This window comes from Heloderma suspectum, chromosome 5, assembly GCF_057233095.1.
Source record: "Heloderma suspectum isolate Gila_16-S chromosome 5, 16-S_ref, whole genome shotgun sequence".
Lineage (NCBI taxonomy): Eukaryota > Metazoa > Chordata > Lepidosauria > Squamata > Helodermatidae > Heloderma > Heloderma suspectum.
Window position 1 is genome coordinate 233,364,987 of NC_139462.1, and position 13,211 is coordinate 233,378,197.

The following is a 13,211-nucleotide window of genomic DNA, read 5'->3' on the forward strand; positions in this document are numbered from 1 at the left end:
GCCAGTCACAGTCCCTCAGCCCAACCTACCTCACAGGGTTGTTGTGAGGATAAAACGGACAGGATAATGTAAGCCGCCTTGGGTTCCTTGCAAGAGGAAAAAAAGGCGGGATATAAATGCAATAAATAAATAAATACTTTTTCAAAAGGGTTTTGGAAGTCCAAGTGAACAATGTCCACTGGAGAGTCTGGAGAGAGGGAGGCACAGGCAAGCACAGATTCCCCATTTCCATCCTGGCTATTATTGCAATTTTTAAGAAACCCAATAGCAGGGAGGGGTGAGCAAAATTTAAAAACCAGCAGCTTATTTAAATGTCCTGCTCCTTTCTTTAGCTTCAATTGATACAGTAATACATGGTTTCCTCTTCTCCACTTCTCCTGACATTATCCCTGAAATCCTTATTTTGCCCTAATTGTTAAAAAGTTGTTAAAAATGGTGTGAAGGGAAGGAAATGTAATGGCCAAGATGAAGGTATGCCAGGGGAAGTGAAGAAGCGTGGTGAAATGGCGCAGCCTCCCACATGTCACTGCCCACATCAACACCACACCTCTTAAAAAGCAAAGACAAAGAGCTGCCCTAAGTGCATCTACATGTGTAGGGATTGCACAACTGTTCAATCTTTCTAAAAAAAAATAAAATGTTGGGCTTCCTCTGGCCTGAGAAAACGTGGAAGAACAACAGAGAAAGCATAGATGACTTTTCATCCTGTAATGATGTCATCTGGCTGCCCCATAAAATGTGAGCGAAGGAAGCATATTTATTCCTGAGTGAGATAGATTTGCCATTGTCTAGGGATATTATGATATGGGATTTTTGTATTTAACTCTGTTCATGAATCAGCAGATAGGATATCCTATGCCATATTCCAGGATGAAGTGTCACCAAGGAATTTGTAGGTTTACAAAATTCCTGGTATTAATACACAGAGTTTTTAGAAGCAGTATTCTGAGATCAAGTAAGTCTTTTTATCTTTTACTTCAGATCTTAAGCAGTTTTGACATTTCATGATGTAAGAGCATTAAACATAGAAAGAATACGAAGTGGTTGCAAGCAGAACACAATTTAAAACATCCTAAGTTCATTACCAGGAGCATTGCCTTCATTGTAAAGATCAAAGCAACTTACCCAATGATATATCTGAACTGGAAGCAAAAGGGAGCAGAGAAGTCAATGACTTCTGTCAGGTGCCATTATCCTCCTGACAGCAGATGTTGCATCCTGGGAGAACCAATGATGGGTTCTGAAATCCCTCTATATTATCTCTCATATTGAAATAATTTATTTTGAACTGCTGACATATGTTTTCCACAAACAGGAATTTCTCTACCAATTAGTTATAATTTTTCCAAAGTTCCCTGCTATGATCTGGGACGTAATATATGTACTTCACATCTTGTCAGCTTTTCTAAGCCACTCTTCCCTTCAAAACAGGATAGTATCTGCTTCTCTCCTGCAGGTTTACTATTTTAAACTGTGTTTCTTAGTTCTAGTTCCTTCCCACAATATTTCATGTCATCTTTTGCTCCTTTGTGTCATAACCTGAACATATTGTCTAACAGGCAGTTATTCTCCTTTTTCCCTGATTTTCTTATCTGAAGCACCTCCTGGTCTTTCCTGAGTTCAGCTGGGAAAATTTCATGTTTCCCAAAGCAGGGCTCCTCGGACTTTAAATGGTTCAGTCAAAAGACACAGCATGTCAGTGCAAATGCTTCTCTTAGAATAACTTTGTTAGAATCAAATTACTTCAACCTTAATACAGGAATATACATTAATATTTCCTTTGCTTTTTTATGAACATTATAAACTTATGAAAGAGGCACACTGATGAGGAAAATGTGGAATACCGAATGGCTCTATTTTGGATAGATATTTGCAAGGTAGCCTAGCAGGCAGGTTGGTTCAGGAGTCTGGCAAGATGCAAAGGCTTCCAGGACAAATACTTGTCACAAGAGTAAACAGCTAGTGTGGAAGCCCCCTCGGTCTCTAGGCAAATTACATTCTACCGTGTTTCTGCAATACTATGCTATGTTTTCTGCTATGTACGTATGTGGAAGGTGTCTTCTGTCTCTATTAGAGCAAGTTACACTGCTCCTTCTGCCGCCGCCGCCATGGCCACAACCACCAATGGGAATTTTTCATCAATTTTTTTTGGTCCTTCTTTAACATGTGTTCAGTATACCATGGGTCATTTTGGTTCCTTTCCACCAGCTTATCAATCATCTGAAGCAGCTCAGCCACCTGATCCTCCCTTTCCTGCCCTTCAGCCCTGTTGTTGAAAGCGAGGCATCGATCCCCACAATCCTTAATCTGTGTCTGGAGAGCTTCATCTCCCTTAGACAGGAACTTGTGGAGTGGCGACCCTCCCAGGTCTTCTTTTCGGGTGAACACCATGATCATGTACTCCTTTGCTTTAAGGCTTAATGTCTTTTGGATTATTGTAGCAACCTCCTCCTCCTCCTTGCTGAAACGGCCCAGCTGGAGTACTTGTACAATGGCATGAGGGCCTGGGGAGCTGTGCTTCACACATTCTCTAACTTCTTTGGAAGTTTCCTCATTTGTACAGTTTGTGTCAAAAAACCCAGGAGTATCAACAACCACAATTTTCCTGCCATTCAATACACTCTCCTTCTTACAACACACTTTTGTTACTGAAGCGGGTGATATGACAGAATCAAACGTTCCACTCCCCAGGATGGTGTTTCCTGTTGCACTTTTCCCAGCTCCAGTTTTGCCAACAAGGACAATCCTCAGTTCAGGCCCTGCAACCAATAAGGGAGAGAGGAGAACATCAGAAGCTGCCCTGGTCAGCAGAGTGAGATCATCATCAGAGTGAGATCATCACCAATGGTGGTTGGCCAGATGCCATGAGGAGACCAGGAAGTAAAGGCAATGTGCTCCCCCCATTGTTGGTCCCTGTCAGGCAGAAGCCATGGCTCAGAGTGCACAGGGAGTCTTTTCACCCCTCCAGTGTCCCAGCAATTTGCTAGACTTTGCACACACACACACACACACACACTTACAGTGATGTTTGTTCCACAAGTAATAGACTGGGGGTGGGCAACTTGTCGCCCTCCAGATGTTTTGGCCTACAACTCCCATGATCCCTCGCCATTGGCTATGCTGGCTGGGGCTGATGGGAGTTGTAGGCCAAAACTTCTGGAGGGCCACACGTTGTTCATCCCTGTAAAAGTTAATGAGTAGATAAAATCCAAAAATCTGGACCTCTATGAGAATGATATAAAGTCAGCTGATGAGAGACTTTACCTGGGATGCCTTCAGCCATATTCTCACAACAAGCCAAATTCGCACAAGCCAATATTCAGGATTCCTGGATTAAAAATAAAACAAAGTATAAAACTGCATCCCTTCAAATGTTGCCCCACAGAATGCACAGGCAGAAGATGGAAGCAGTTATGGTTTATAGATCAGTTACTCGAATTGCCTCCCCAACCAGTCAGCTAGACAAAGAGGCCTAAAGGCCATAGCAGAAGATGCACCCACCAGAGACATCTGGGGAGATTTATAATTGTTTCTATGCTAATGCTGGAGACCTTGGAGTTAAGATGGGAGAGGTGGAGCGCCTGGTTTTAAAGGAGAACCTAGACATAGTGGGCATTACGGAAAACTGGTGAAATTGAGAGAACCAGTGGGATACAGTCATGTCTGTATATAAATTCTATTGGAAGGGCAGGGAAGGTTGTACTGGAGGTGATGTCACTCTGTATGTCAAAGAGGCATAGTGTCAAGTAGGGATGGTGGAGAATTCCGCCACGAATTTCAGTGAGGCCGAATGCACTGGCATTCAGTCCCCCGAAATCCGTGGCAGAATGGCCCGCCCCCCGCAGATCCCCCCGGGACGAGACTTACCTGGGGCAGATGTTCTGGACGGCGGCGGCTCCAGTGGCGGCTTCTGCGGTGGCGGCAGCTGGTCTTTCGACCGGCTGCCACCTGCCGCGGCTAGGGATGTCAGAGAATTCCGCGATGGATCTCGGTGAGGCCGAATGCCAGTGCATTCAGCCCCCTGAAAACCGTCACGGAATGAAGCCCCCACCCCCCCAACCCACGAAAGCCACGTGGGACGAAGTGCCCACCGCCCCCACCCCACGAAAGGCGTGCGAAATGGAGCACTTACCTGCTCCCGTCCACGCTGCTGTGCGAATGGTGGCCGTCCTGCAGCCGCCATTCGCTTCCTCCTTCTTCAGCCGTGATAGGCTACGCAAATACTTATGTAGTCTATCATGGCTAATGTAGGGATGCCATTTGCGTCCCTGCGGAGGCCATGATAGGCTACGTAACTATTTACGTAGCCTATCACGGCGGGAGGAGGGAAACCCAGCGTACACAAATGGCGGTAGCCACCGCCATTTGCATACGCTGGGGCTTTCCCCCCCCTGCTGTGATAGGCTACGTAAATATTTACGTAGCCTATCACGGCTCACTACATGGACGCAAATGACGGCGGCTACGACAGCCGCCATTTGCGTCCCTGCAGGGCTGCCCAGCGGCCAGATGTCCAGCAGCGGGCGGCTGGAGCCAGCCGGCGGCTCCGCAAATGGCTGCAGAGCAGAGCCGTCCGGCCAGGATTCCGGGGGGAGGCACGGAGAGCCTCCCCCCACCTGCGGGTAAGCCAGGTAAGCAGGGTTTTGTTCACCCCTAGCCACGGCCGCCACTTGCAGTGTGTGTGTGTGTGTGTGTTTTACCTAGACATGATAGGCTACGTAAAGACTTACATAGCCTATCACGTCTGGGTAAAAAAACAACAACAGCGTATGCAAATGGCGGCGGCTATGGCTATGGCCGCTATGGCCGCCATTTGCATTCCTTATTTTTCGCTGTTTTAGTCTACGTAAATGTTTACATAGACTATTACGGCGAAAAAAAGGGGAACACAAATAGCGTAGTGGGCGCTATTTGTGTTCCTTTTTTATTCGCCGTTTTAGGCTACGTAAATATTTATGTAGGCTAGAACGGTGAAAAATGAAGGAATGCAAATAGCGCCCACTATGCTACTTGTGTTCTCCTTTTTTTCACCATTTTATCTTAACGTAAATATAGGGAACGCAAATGGCGGACGCCGTAGCCGCCGCCATTTGCATATGCTGGGTTTTTTTGGGGGGGTTGTCGTGATAGGCTATGTAAATTCTTACGTAGCCTATCATGGCTGTCTGGCTGATCTTAGCCAAAAGGCCACCATTTTCGTCCGCAGCAGCCTGTCTGCGGCCGGAAATCTGGCTGTGGACGGCCCTGGCCGGCTGCTCTGTGGCCGGCTGCTCTGTGGAGTGGAGCCAGCCATCGAGGATTCTGCGGGGGAGGACCGGATTGCCTTCCCCCCATCCCCCCCACTGAGATATACACATTGTACCCTCAAACAATTAATTTAAATACAGCATACCATATTTATTTTGAAATAAAAAATATAAAGAAAAGCAAGAAAAAACAAAAGATGAAAGAGAATAAATGAATATATGTATAATCATTTATCTCCTGACCTAGCCTGGATCATGTAGACTAAACACAAACAGTTAACAAAGCTTGTTTAAAGATTCCAGTTCATGGGGTTGTAACAAAAATCTCATGCAATTTTATGTTCAACCATGCCTCTGCCATTTCATGATTTATGAACTTCTTCATCTGACCTTCAGACACGATACAAAGTGTAACAGGATATTTTAAGTAATATTGTAAGTTCATTTGTTTTGCCATATTTTTTGCTTTGATAAATTGCCTTCTTTTATTCACCACCTCTTTGATGTAATCTAGAAATAACATAACTTTATCTTGTTTCCAGGAAAGGCTTCCACGCTCTCTTGGCAAACGCGAGATATAAACGCGAGATATAATAATAAGCTCACCTAGAATGCATACCACAGGTTAGGAAAGGTAGCACCAAGTCAAAGAGGCCACCAGCATGGTTAATGATCAGCTCAAGAAAGAAAGATATTAGAAAAAAAGAAGGCTTCCTTCACAAAATGGAAGTCTTGCCCAAATGAGAACAAAATGGGAACTGGCACAAAGGAAATGCAAGCAGGCAGTAAGAGATGCAAAATGTCATTTTGAGGAGCATATCACTAACAACGTCAAGGCCAACAATAAAGGATTATTTAAATATATCAGAAGCAGCAAACAAGCTAGAGTGGCATTTGGACTGCTGGATGAGAATTGAGTTAAAGGAGTATAATGGAGGATAAGGAGACTCTGGAGAAGATGAATTATCTGTCTTCACTGGAGAAGATGTATGACAGATAGCTGTGCCTGATCTGATGTTCTCAGAAAGGGAGTATGAGGAACTGAGGCAAATAGTGAAGACAAAAGATTAAGTTCTTGACCTTAATTACAGATTGAAAGTGAAGAAATCTCTGGGCCAAGATGCTATTTATGCTAGAGTTCTTAAAGAACTCAAGTATGAAACTGATCTTCTAACAAAAATATATGTCCTTAAGATCAGAGCATGTTCCTAAGATCAGCCACTATACCAGACCACTGGAGAATGGCCAATAGAATGCCAATTTTTTTTAAAGCTATCCAGAGGGGATCCAGGAAACTTAGGGATGTGCGAAAGTCACTTACCTTCTCGAAGGGGAGATTCATGGTGGGGGGGAGGTGCTCTGCACCTCCCCCCGAAATCCTAACCTGGCCAGCTCTGCTCTGCGGCAACTCTGCGGAGCCGCCAGCTGGGTGCATTTGCAGGCGTGCGGAGCCTGCGGATGCAAATGGCGGCGGTTACAACGGCCGTCATTTGCGTTTCTGTCTTTTTGCTGTGATAGGCTACGTAAATATTTACATAGCCTATCACGGCAAAAAAACAGGGGCGCAAATGGCGGCAGCTATGGTGGCCGCCATTTGCGTTCCCTTTTTTTGCCGTGATAGGCTACGTAAATATTTATGTAGCCTATCACAGCAAAAATGGGGAAGTGAATGGCGGCTGCAGACGCAGCCGCCATTCGCAAGTCAGCGTGGACGGCAGCAGGCAGGTGCTCTGTTCTGGGCCCATTTCACGGGGTGGGGAGGCGGGGGGGCTTCATTCTGCCACGGATTTCGGGGGGCCAAATGCACTGGCATTCGGCCTCACTGAGATCTGTGGCGGAATCCTCTGACATCCCTAGGGAAACTACAAGCTGGTTAGCTTGATGTCTGGTTCAGGTAAGTTTTTGGGAAGCATTATTAAAGATAAAATTAGTAGGCACATAGAAGGGCAAGCACTGCTGAAAAAGGATCAATATGGCATTTGCAAAGATAAGTCCTGTTTCTCTAACCTTTTAGAGTTCTTTGACAGTGTCAATAAACATGCGGAAAGGGGTGAGCTGGTAGACATTGTTTAGCTGGACTTCCACAAGGCTTTATAGTAATTAGGAATAATTTAGGAGGTAAATTCTCTCAGTGGAGGGATGTGAACAATGGGGTCCCAAAAGAATCTGTACTGGGACCATTGCTTTTTAACTTGTTCACAAATCATCTAGAAATAGGAGTGAGCAGTGAGGTGGCCAGGTTTGTTGATGACAGGAAATTATTTAGGGTGGCTAAAATCAAAATGTATTGTGAAGCGCTCCAAAAGGATCTCTCCAAAGTGGGAGAATGGGCATCAAAATGGCAAATGCAGCTCAATGTAAGCAAGTGTGAAATCCTGCACGTTGGGCGGAGGGGGGGGGGGAATCCCAACTTCATGTATACACTGAGGGGATTTGATTGACCAAAACAGTGAGCTTGGGGTTGTGGTGGACAGATTGATGAAAATGTCAACCCAGTGTGTGGCTGCTGTGAAAAAGGCAAACTCCATGCTAGGCATAATTAGGAAAGGAATCAAAATTAAATCTTTCAATATCATACTGCCCTTATGCAAATAACAAATATCACCGTAACAAATCCATGGTGCGACTTCACTTTGAATAGTGTGTACAATTCTGGAAACCTTACCTAAAAAAGATATTGTAGAGATGGAAAAAGTGCAGAAAAGGGCCACTAAAATGGTCAAGGGGCTGGAGCATCTCCCGTATGAAGAAAAGTTACAACATCTGGGAATATTTAGCTTGGAGAAAACATGAGTGAGGGATGACATGATAGAGGTGTTCAAAATTATGCATTGTGCGGAGAAAGTGAATAGGGAGACATTTTTCTCCCTCTCTCAAAATTCTTGAACCCAATGGGGTCATCCCATGAAGCTGATTGGTGGGAGATTCAGGACAGATAAAAGGAAGGGCTTTTTCACACAGCACAGAGTTAAACTGTGGGATTCGCTTCCACAAGATGTAGTGATGGCTGCCAATTTGGATGGCTTTAAAAGGGGATTAGACACATTCCTGGAGGATCAGGCTATCAGGCTAGTCCTGATGCCAATTTTGTCCCCAAGATGGGGGATATTATGAATGCAGGGTAAATTCTTATCATAAACTAATTGAAATCCCATCTGGGTCTGACTGGACTAGGAAACCTTTGAATTCACCAACTTCCAGTAATTGGATGGCCATACGATATATTCAACCACATGAACTTGGTCCCTTTAATCATGATGAGGCTGCTAATTTAGTAATACGTGCCCCACAAACCAGGGAGTTGCCAAAGGATAATTGTTGTATTTTTGTTGACTCAGAGTAGGTTCTTGATCATATTGCTCCTAATTCATGACCAGATTTTCCTTTTCAGAACACGGCAAAGTCTGTCCATCTGCCATGCTTTTCCACCATATGTCTATGATGGAAGACAAGTAAAAGTTATCTCCCTAAATGTTAGAGGGCTTGGCTCTGTAGTTAAATGAGCCAGAGTGTCTGCAGCGCTGAGAAGAAATCTTCCAGACTTCTGAATTTGCAAGAAACCCATCATTCTTAAAAAGTGCCTCTGGAACTTCAAAGGCAAGGGATGTGGCTATTCTAACGGTGAGAAAATGCCCACTTATAATAATGGACTCCCTACTGGACCCTAATGGTCATTTTGTATTTGTAATGGGTTCCTAGATGGCGAGAAGGTTACCTTAGAATCCCTTCATGCTCCCAACATTGGGGAAATTGACTTTCTGAGGAGTTCCTTGCAGATGCTCACTGAATTTGCCCATGGATCAATATTGTAGGAGGTGATATGAACAGCTGTATGGATCCTAATTTGGATAGGAATGGTGCACACAGATGACAGTTCCCTGGAGCAGGCCAATTATTGGCTCTTATTAAGTCACACACAAACACGCACACACACAATAAACTAACTGAAATGAAATTCGCACCCACCGCTGAACTTAGGGATGTGAGAACGCATCCCAGCTCGGGTTCTCCAGGTGCCCTCTGAGCTCTCCCCCTGCTTGCTGGCCCTCTGGGCTGCAGTCAAGGCCCCCCCCCCCTGCTTGGCAAGCAGCCTGCAACATACCCAGGCCTATTCATCATTATCTCAATCGCCATGTTTTTAAAAAACATGGTGATTGGCAGAGCTTGTCCATAGACTTATATGCAAAATAGTGCTGTGAAACTAGAGTCTATGGGTGATCCACAGCACTTTTTGCATATAAGCCTATGTGCCCACATAGACTTATATGTGAAAAGCACTGTGAATCGCCCATAGACTCTTGTCTATGGGCAAGCGCTGCCGATCACCATGTTTTTAAAAAACATGACAATCGGGATAATGACAAACAGGCCTGGGCAAGTTGTGGGCTGCTCACCAAGTGCGGGGGGGGGGGGGGGCTCAACCGTAGCCCAGAGGGCCAGCGAGCAGAGGAGAGCTCAGCAGGCACAGCTTGGGGGGAACAGGTGCCAGTGGTCCGAAAGATTTGCAGACCGAAATGGGCACCCGCGCCATACCTACCTGAATTGCTTCTTTGATTTTTGTGGCAAACAAATTCAGCTTCTACCAGAGAAAGTGACTGATCACCCTTTCAAGGGTTTCTTCCAGATGGAGGGGTCTTAGGGCCTCTTCACACAGAGCTTTTATCTTGCTATTGAGACTGCTAACTCACGGAAGTTTGCAGGCCCTTTAGATGATGCCGTCAACCTCCAGGGTGTCTCCTGCACTAAATGACCTCTATTCCATTTTTAAATAGATCAGAGATAATGAGCTATCAAATTACGTCACTTGTGTTCCGCTGGAGTTCCCTCCGTGAAAAAGGAAAAGCGGCAAGAAGAGGAGCTAGTTCAATTAAATATATGGAAGACTCAGATAAGGGGGAGAAGGAGGGGGAAAGGGGAGGGGGAAAAGGAAGCGTGTGTAAAGGGAGTCCATTGTGATCCTGCATTTAAAATGGAAGCAGAAAGCACCGTTTTAAATGTGGGATTTTAGGCTGGTCTAGAGATGTTCTTAGTGTTACCAGTCAAAAGACATCTCCCCCCCCCAAACCCCTTAACCAATAAGAAGAAAGACTGAAGAAGTGGTGGGAAAACACAGGAGGGCTTTGAGTAGAAGATGATGTCAGCTGGACCCCCCCACCATAAAATTCCATGAATGAGGCAGGGCAGAGCCAACTCCCCCTTGGGAAACGAGTATTTGCTATTCTGCCTCAGGCAGCAAAATGTCTCAGGCTGGCCCTAAGGCAGGGTGATGGTCATGGTGGGATAAAAGCCTCATCTCAAAGCATCCCAGGAAACAGATCTCTGTAGGATGAATCCTTTTGGTCCATCTGTAGCTCCCAAATGGAACAAAGAGAGCTGCTTCTTCTTCTTCTTCTTCTTCTTCTTCTTTTTCTTCTTCTTCTTCTTCTTCTTCTTCTTCTTCTTCTTCTTCTTCTTCTTCTTCTTCTTCTTCTTCTTCTTCTTCTTCTCTCTCTCTTTTCATTTGAAGCAGGCAGCATGCTTGCAGCCCTCCTGCAGAGGAGGAAGCCAAGGCAGAGGAGGAGGTTGGTGGAAGAGAAGAAGGATAAGGGCGAGGGAACAGCTGAGCAGTGGAGAAGGAGGGTGAAAATGTATCTGCATCCTTGCCCTGTTTTCCCAACTACTATTCCTTGCTAATCTCAATCCTATGTGCACTTTTTACAGGTGAGACTTACTGCTAAGGAAAGGTGCACAGGATTGGTCTACATGCCACCTCAGACCACAATTCTATAAACACTTTCTTAGAAGTAAGGTCCATTGAAAATGGTGCTTCATTCTGTGTAGATGTACGCAGGATCAGTTTGCAAGCCATCTAAGGCTGCCATTGCATGCACATACTTACTCAGGAGCAAGATCCACTGTGGAACCTATTCCTAAATAAGCATAAATGCTTATAGCATTGGGCTGTAAGGCAGGTTTTCTAGTCAGAGCTTTAGTACAACTGAATTCTCTGAAATATTAAGCAATTGTTCATTCTGGTCTTGGCTGTTGTGGCACCTTGGCAGGAGCCCAGCATTGAACAGCCCCCCTCCCAGACTTCCAGGGGACCCTGAAGTGCATGTCTCAGGTTGCCTCTGCTCGATTGGGACCCCTAAAATAGTCCTGTAAAGCTATTACAGGCATCTGGGGTATACTGTATGTTCCAGGATTAATTCATAGCACATATGATGACAATAAAATAAGAACAGCTCTCCCACCCCATTCTCTCTCTCTCATCCTAAACATACTAAAACGCCACTATTTTTTTTTTGGTGAGTCTGTGAATTCTGTTGTCATCTAAGTCTGTTGAGGACCTGACCTTTGTTCTTTCTTTGTCTTGAGTAAAGAGAAGCTGGCCAGCCGGATACTCGCCCCTCGGTCTCTCTGAAGACAGCCTGGCACCCGCTCGGCTTGGGGCTCTCTCTGCAGCTCTTGAAGACCAGGTGCAGCTTCTGTCATGTTTACCACCTCCAGAACGCTTTCACTTCGGTTGATAGCTGACCTTTGGCCAACGGAAAGAAAGCTGCACCTGAGAAATCCTCTCTCTTCCCAGAAAGCGGTCTGGCTCCTGCCCAGGGCTCCTTTCCTGGGAGAGGGCACTGAAACGGCCACTCCCCGGTCTATTTCTGTCAGTATACCTGATGGGACACCTCCACACACAGGAGCAAAGAGCAGAACCTGAAGCTGAGGGATCATCGAACACAACTGTGTTGTCCAAGCACTGAACACAACACACAAAAGGTACCATTTGCTTCCTTCTTTTCTGTTTAATAACCAGTATTTCTTGACCTTTAGAGCTCTGTGAAAATGGCCTCTTGAAATTCACCTCTTTATTTGTCAGCAATTTCACTGAATTTCTCCAGGGGGAGAAGAAATTCTCCAACAGTTTCGCCTGGGCTAGGGCTCACCACGGGCAGGGATTAGAGCATGGCCTCTTCCTTTTTTTTCCTAACGGGTGTGTGTGTATGTGTACTGGTAATATAAGAAGAAGCAGCTTCAAGTATGTCGCCAGCCTGGCCCCCATTTTGCATCCTCTATAATAGCTTATACCGAGTGTCCTGGGACATGGTGGAGGGTGTGGGGAGAAGGAAAGGCAACCAACACACACACAAAAATGGTGAATACAACTTGGAGAAAATTCTGCAAAGTGACCTTTTATTTCTAGGGGGTAAGAAAAGATAAGTCTTTTCTGATATATTTTGGTTCAGCCCAAGTTGTCGTTCTTCAGGGTTGAGCGCCTTCCCCAGTGTCTTCCAAACATAATGTTTCAGAGGGGTGATTGTGGATACGCTTTGTCTCTAATGCAGATACTTATCATACCGTTACTTCCCTGCAAGCCCTCTAGCAGGTGTATGTGTGTGTGTGTGTGTGTGTGTGGGCAATGTTGTATTCAGCTCCAGGTAAGAGATGGAGCAGTACTGTGTCAACATTTGTCCTACAATTTCCAGAGTTTTCTTCTCCCATGAAAGAGGCTTCCATTTTTCAGGATGTTTTATAATTTATTTTGATGGGGAGCGGGTTGATGTTTTTCAGCTTACCTAAGCACTGCAAGGTGGCTGAGAGTGTGTGTGTTTTCTTACTACTGCATGTCTCCCCATTGCTCTGCAGCCTTCCAGGCTTCCTGCGCTTCCTGCTCTGAAAAAGCCCTATTTGAGGAATTGCCTCATGATGTCTTACCCTGGGCTTTAACTGAAGTGGGGGAAGCTGAGGAGGAGGCAGGCTGCCCGTCCTGGGAGTCGGTTGCACAATGAAAGACAGAACTTGAGCAGCAGGTTTGACTAAAGCAGGGACAGACAGTGCCCCCAGACACCTTCCATGTCCCCCTCCAAGGTGCCCCCCCATCTGTTTGTTTTTTTTAAAAATCAAAGTAACACATTTTCTTATTGGCAACTGGGATTGCTGTGAAATAAGTTTCTGTTTTTGGTGAAAACTGGGCTCAGAGGAATTGTT

At 45.4% G+C, this 13,211-nt stretch overlaps 1 protein-coding gene across 1 annotated transcript; it reads right to left on the reverse strand.

Annotated features, from left to right (window-relative positions):
* Window positions 1–958: 958 nt before the first annotated feature.
* Window positions 959–11,753, reverse strand: LOC146345357 (GTPase IMAP family member 7-like). The gene is made up of 3 exons (XM_084860151.1): window positions 11,581–11,753; window positions 3,265–3,328; window positions 959–2,759 (listed from the first exon to the last, which is right to left on the reverse strand). Exons 2-3 carry the CDS (start codon window positions 3,281–3,283, stop codon window positions 2,071–2,073), a joined length of 708 nt encoding a protein of 235 aa, XP_084716277.1. The 5' UTR covers window positions 3,284–3,328; window positions 11,581–11,753; the 3' UTR covers window positions 959–2,070.
* Window positions 11,754–13,211: the final 1,458 nt, after the last annotated feature.